Source organism: Coregonus clupeaformis, chromosome 35, assembly GCF_020615455.1.
Source record: "Coregonus clupeaformis isolate EN_2021a chromosome 35, ASM2061545v1, whole genome shotgun sequence".
Classification (NCBI taxonomy): Eukaryota; Metazoa; Chordata; class Actinopteri; order Salmoniformes; family Salmonidae; genus Coregonus; species Coregonus clupeaformis.
Window position 1 is genome coordinate 36,299,864 of NC_059226.1, and position 7,009 is coordinate 36,306,872.

The following is a 7,009-nucleotide window of genomic DNA, read 5'->3' on the forward strand; positions in this document are numbered from 1 at the left end:
TCTACCCCTGATGTAGACAGTACCTGTTGCCCTCCAGGACCAGGGCTATCTACCCCTGATGTAGACAGTACCTATTGTCCTCCAGGACCAGGGCTATCTACCCCTGATGATGTAGACAGTACCTGTTGCCCTCCAGGACCAGGGTTATCTACCCCTGATGTAGACAGTACCTGTTGTCCTCCAGGACCAGGGTTATCTACCCCTGATGTAGACAGTACCTGTTTCCCTCCAGGACCAGGGCTATCTACCCCTGATGTAGACAGTACCTGTTGTCCTCCAGGACCAGGGCTATCTACCCCTGATGTAGACAGTACCTGTTGTCCTCCAGGACCAGGGCTATCTACCCCTGATGATGTAGACAGTACCTATTGTCCTCCAGGACCAGGGCTATCTACCCCTGATGATGTAGACAGTACCTGTTGCCCTCCAGGACCAGGGCTATCTACCCCTGATGTAGACAGTACCTGTTGTCCTCCAGGACCAGGGCTATCTACCCCTGATGTAGACAGTACCTGTTGCCCTCCAGGACCAGGGCTATCTACCCCTGATGTAGACAGTACCTATTGTTCTCCAGGACCAGGGCTATCTACCCCTGATGTAGACAGTACCTGTTGTCCTCCAGGACCAGGGGTTATCTACCCCTGATGTAGACAGTACCTGTTGTCCTCCAGGACCAGGGTTATCTACCCCCCGGTGTAGACAGTACCTGTTGTCCTCCAGGACCAGGGTTATCTACCCCTGATGTAGACAGTACCTGTTGTCCTCCAGGACCAGGGCTATCTACCCCTGATGATGTAGACAGTACCTGTTTCCCTCCAGGACCAGGGCTATCTACCCCTGATGTAGACAGTACCCTTTTGCCCTCCAGGACCAGGGCTATCTACCCCTGATGTAGACAGTACCTGTTGCCCTCCAGGACCAGGGTTATCTACCCCTGATGTAGACAGTACCTGTTGCCCTCCAGGACCAGGGTTATCTACCCCTGATGTAGACAGTACCTGTTGCCCTCCAGGACCAGGGTTATCTACCCCTGATGTAGACAGTACCTGTTGTCCTCCAGGACCAGGGCTATCTACCCCTGATGATGAGACAGTACCCTGTTTGCCCTCCAGGACCAGGGCTATCTACCCCTGATGTAGACAGTACCTGTTGTCCTCCAGGACCAGGGTTATCTACCCCTGATGTAGACAGTACCTGTTGCCCTCCAGGACCAGGGTTGTCTACCCCTGATGTAGACAGTACCCTTTTGCCCTCCAGGACCAGGGTTATCTACCCCTGATGATGTAGACAGTACCTGTTGCCCTCCAGGACCAGGGTTGTCTTCCCCTTATGTAGTGGATAGGGTGCCATTTGGGACAGGTGCAAGACGCTGTGCAGGGGTTTACCTGTACTGCTGTCCAGATCCACCTTGATCTTAGGTGAGGTAGAGTTGTTCCTCCGCTGCAGAGAGAAGCACGGTGACACACACACACTCCCATTTCTACTGTGGCTGGACAACTGGGACAACACACCTGCCAAAGAACAATACAATATCATATTATAACAATACAATAACAATATATAATATAACAAACAATATAATAATAATATAACATAACATAATATAACAATATAAAGTGCGTTATAGTGAAATAATGCACACTCTAGAATGCCCTTCAAGCCAATCAGAAAGGAGTATTCAACAATAACATGGTATAAAACAATATAATAATATAAAATTATAATATAACAATATAACACCCTCACGTCTACAGCGATTAACCGAAATGTCGGTTATTTTTCAGCTTTTAAAAAATGAATTGACCGACGTCGGTTCAATTATTTGAATTCCATTTTCGTCCTGTCATTGCGCTGCAGTTCCTCTAGAGATAAATCAGATCCAGCCTGAACTGTGTGATATAGTAGGGAGTTGTAGTTTCTCTAGAGATAAATCAGATCCAGCCTGAACTGTGTGATATAGTAGGGAGTTGTAGTTTCTCTGGAGATAAATCAGATCCAGCCTGAACTGTGCGATATAGTAGGGAGTTGTAGTTTCACTAGAGATAAATCAGATCCAGCCTGAACTGTGTGATATAGTAGGGAGTTGTAGTTTCTCTAGAGATAAATCAGATCCAGCCTGAACTGTGTGATGTAGTAGGGAGTTGTAGTTTCTCTAGAGATAAATCAGATCCAGCCTGAACTGTGTGATGTAGTAGGGAGTTGTAGTTTCTCTAGAGATAAATCAGATCCAGCCTGAACTGTGTGATGTAGTAGGGAGTTGTAGTTTCTCTAGAGATAAATCAGATCCAGCCTAAACTGTGTGATGTAGTAGGGAGTTGTAGTTCCTCTAGAGATAAATCAGATCCAGCCTGAACTGTGCAATATAGTAGGGAGTTGTAGTTTCTCTACAGATAAATCAGATCCAGCCTGAACTGTGTGATATAGTAGGGAGTTGTAGTTTCCAACAGGCCAACGTTCTACATAGTTTAGCTCAGAAAAAAGTGATAATTAACTACAATGACCATAATCCATTGCGCGGCTACTTGTCCGCTCTGTGTTTCTTTTACGCCTGCTACAGAAGAGAGAAGAATGCGTGATCAAGAGGGGATACATGGAAAGACGTTGCTTCGCGAGGTGTTGGTATTCAGCAGTCAGAAAAATATGCCTTATTTAAATTTGAAGAACTACTAAAATGGTGATTTTGTCAGACAGCAGCTCTATAGAGGTGATCAAATAAAACAAATGGAATATACACAACATTTACATTTTAGTCATTTAGCAGACGCTCTTATCCAGAACGACTTACATGAGCAATTAGGGTTAAGGGCCTTGCTCAAGGGCACAATCGACAGATTTTTCACCTAGTCGGCTCGGGGATTAGAACCAGCGACCTTTCGGTTACTGGCACAACGCTCTTAACCACTAAGCTACCTGACGCCCCAACAACTGAAATATTGTATTAAAGCAATGTGAATAACTGATGGTTAATAAGTGATAAGCAGTAATGTATAAAATGTCAATGTATGGATGCCGGAGTAGCATAATAGTTGGAATATTAACTGAAGTCTGGACACTGACCGCAGGCCTCATGTAGCCTATTATAATATTAACTGAAGTCTGGACACTGACTGCAGGCCTCAGGTAGCCTATTATAATATTAACTGAAGTTGCGAGAAGTCTGGACACTGACCGCAGGCCAGCCTATTATAATATGAACTGAAGTCTGGACACTGACCGCAGGCCTCATGTAGCCTATTATAATATGAACTGAAGTCTGGACACTGACCGCAGGCCTCATGTAGCCTATTATAATATTAACTGAAGTCTGGACACTGACTGTAGGCCTCAGGTAGCCTATTATAATATTAACTGAAGTCTGGACACTGACCGCAGGCCTCAGGTAGCCTATTATAATATTAACTGAAGTCTGGACACTGACCGCAGGCCTCAGGTAGCCTATTATAATATTAACTGAAGTCTGGACACTGACTGAAGGCCTCATGTAGCCTATTATAATATGAACTGAAGTCTGGACACTGACCGCAGGCCTCAGGTAGCCTTTTTATAATATGAACTGAAGTCTGGACACTGACCGCAGGCCTCATGTAGCCTATTATAATATTAACTGAAGTCTGGACACTGACCGCAGGCCTCATGTAGCCTATTATAATATTAACTGAAGTCTGGACACTGACGTGGCTCAGGTAGCTTTTTAACTGAAGTCTGGACACTGGCCGTGGCCTCAGGTAGCCTATTATAATATTAACTGAAGTCTGGACACTGACTGCAGGCCTCATGTAGCCTATTATAATATTAACTGAAGTCTGGACACTGACCGCAGGCCTCATGTAGCCTATTATAATATTAACTGAAGTCTGGACACTGACTGCAGGCCTCAGGTAGCCTATTATAATATTAACTGAAGTCTGGACACTGACCGCAGGCCTCATGTAGCCTATTATAATATTAACTGAAGTCTGGACACTGACCGCAGGCCTCAGGTAGCCTTTTATAATATTAACTGAAGTCTGGACACTGACCGCAGGCCTCAGGTAGCCTTTTATAATATTAACTGAAGTCTGGACACTGACCGCAGGCCTCATGTAGCCTATTATAATATTAACTGAAGTCTGGACACTGACTGCAGGCCTCAGGTAGCCTTTTATAATATTAACTGAAGTCTGGACACTGACCGCAGGCCTCAGGTAGCCTTTTATAATATTAACTGAAGTCTGGACACTGACCGCAGGCCTCATGTAGCCTATTATAATATGAACTGAAGTCTGGACACTGACCGCAGGCCTCAGGTAGCCTTTTATAATATTAACTGAAGTCTGGACACTGACCGCAGGCCTCATGTAGCCTATTATAATATTAACACCTACAGAATTAAGTGTTCCTTGCAGTATAATGATACACCAAATGTTAATTTTGTCTCGTGAACAGGTGTGGAGAAATAGGATTTATTTTTCTTTCAGCATCTTGAGAGAATGCGATTGCACGCTTAGGGACCTGTTGTGTGGCCTAAATGCGCAATTTCTGACAGCGACATAAAAGCTGACAGTATTTAATTTTCAACCACATAAACCCTGGTCCCTAAATGTCCTCGATCTATGACCGAAGCAGAAATGTAGACTTTACCAATGTCAACTAGATTGTTGATGATGCATTCATTCTATCAAATTTATGACATCATTCTGGTGAGCTAGGCTTTATCTAATATTCTAGACAAGCATCAAGTAATGACAGAAGAGAAGCTGCATGTTTTTAATTATAGATAAGTTGACTAACAAATAGCCTACTAAATGTCAGAAATTATAAGCAGAAAAATATCTAAATGAGTCTTAAAAACGTTTTTTTTTTTTTTACCCGTCGTTCAGCCATCCCTGAGTAACGTGCTCAGGTAGCCTACATTAGCATTTTGAAGTAATTATTTAACAATCAGATAAACATCATGACTGGTTGTGTTTATACCACATAAAAATGTAGGCTAATAAATGTAAAGTTAAACGACAAATCTTTAATATTAGGCCCATAGAGATCGTATTAAATTCATAGGGATTCTATATGTAATTCTATGATTAGGCACATACACACAGAAGGTCCCGATACCAGGAAGAAATGAAAACTACTTTCAGCCCTGCTGGAGTGTCTTCACTAGGATCCAAACTGAACCAAAAACGGAATGAAACAGGGAGGGACCTACCTGAATTTGTCCTAATAAACTCTCGTTTTCTGTGCAAAACTCTTTCCGTTTGGAGTAAACGGTTTCCGTTGCAAAACGTTTTGGACTAATGATTACACCCCTGATGGTTGACATTGTGACCCTGTATTATAAGACGACGGCTGTGTCTGATATGGCACCCTACTCACTATATACAGTGAGCTCCAAAAGTATTGTGGCAGTTTTTGTTTTGTATCTGTACTCCAGCACTTTGGATTTGAAATTATACAATGACTTTCGGGTTAAAGTGCAGACTGTTAGCTTTAATTTGAGGGTATTTTCATCCATTTTGGGTGAACCGTTTAGAACTTACAGCACTTTTTGTACACTGTCCCCCCCCATTTTAGAGGACCAAAAGTATTGGTACAAATTCACTTATATGTGAAAAGTATTTGGTCCCATATTCATAGCACGCAAGGACCAAATCAAGCTTGTGACTCTACAAACTTGTTGGATGCATTTGCTGTTTGTTTAGGTTGTGTTTCAGATTATTTTGTGCCCAATAGAAATGAATGGTAAATACTTGGGCTCCCGAGTCAGCGGTCTAAGGCACTGCATCTCAGTGCTTGAGGCGTCACTACAGACCCCCTGGTTCGATTCCAGGCTGTATCACAACCGGCCATGATTGGGTGTCCCATAGGGCAGCGCACAATTGGCCCAGCGTCGTTACATTTACGTCATTTAGCAGACGCTCTTATCCAGAGCGACTTACAGTTAGTGCATACATTATTATTTTTTATTTTCATACTGGCCCCCCGTGGGAATCGAACCCACAACCCTGGCGTTGCAAACGCCATGCTCTATCAACTGAGCTACATCCCTGCCGGCCATTGCCTCCTGGTTCGAATCCAGGCACTGCTGTAGCCGGCCGCAACAGGGAGACCAATGGGGCGGCGCACAATTGGCCCAGCGTCGTCCAGGGTAGGGGAGGGAATGGCCGGCAGGGAGGTAGCTCAGTTGGTAGAGCATGGCGTTTGCAACGCCAGGGTTGTGGGTTCGATTCCCACGGGGGGCCAGTATGAAAATAAAAAAGAATAATGTATGCACTAACTGTAAGTTAGCGATGCAGTGCCTTAGACCACTGCGCCACTCGGGTTTGGCCGTCATTGTAAATAAGAATTTGTTCTTAACTGACTTGCCTAGTTAAATAAAGGTTTAAAAAATGTATTGAGCCATTTTGGAGTCACTTTTACTGTAAATAAGAATATATTGTTTTTAAACACTTCTATATTAATGTGATGCTACCATGATTATGGATAGTCCTGAATGAAGCGTGAATAATGAGTGAGAAAGTTAGACACACAAATATCACAATAACAGGGTAGGTTAGCATTTTTCTTGGGGGGGATGGTATGATATTTGTGCTTCTGTAATCATGTTAGAGATGTTCTTATACAACAACAACGCTCTACGATATATTAGTTAGTTGATATTGTTAGTTACTTGATAGTTCCTAGATAGCCCACGCAAACTGACATAAGGTGTCATTACTCGACATAAGGACAGTCTCAAGCGTTCCGTGAACTTTGCTCTAGTTTCTGAAAGTTATGGCCAGCGAAGGGCAGGCTAGCAACTACTTAGCCATGCAAGCTAACCACTGATATTCTTGTTTGTTCGCGAAATGGGCCATCAGCACTCATGAGAATTAGCCATTGAACTCTTCCTGCTGTTCTTATTCAATGCCAGGTAAGTTCACATACCTGAAAAGGCGAATTTTGCGGAATTTCTCAACGCATTTGCCATCTCGCCTCGTCAAGTTGACACACACTGCAGCTTGTCTTCTGCCTTGGATGAGGCATTACAAAG

General features: G+C 43.6%; 1 protein-coding gene across 2 annotated transcripts in view; it reads right to left on the bottom strand.

Moving 5' to 3' along the window:
• LOC121550513 (enoyl-CoA delta isomerase 1, mitochondrial-like) overlaps positions 1-7,009 on the bottom strand; it is a 17,629-nt gene extending 10,620 nt beyond the window's left edge. For both annotated transcript variants that reach the window (XM_041862796.2, XM_041862797.2), the window contains exons 1-2: positions 6,904-7,009; positions 1,386-1,511 (exon numbers count right to left, since the gene is read on the bottom strand). In XM_041862796.2, coding sequence (XP_041718730.2) covers positions 1,386-1,511; positions 6,904-6,946 — 169 coding nt within the window. In that variant the 5' untranslated portion in view covers positions 6,947-7,009. The remainder of the gene's footprint in view (positions 1-1,385; positions 1,512-6,903) is intronic.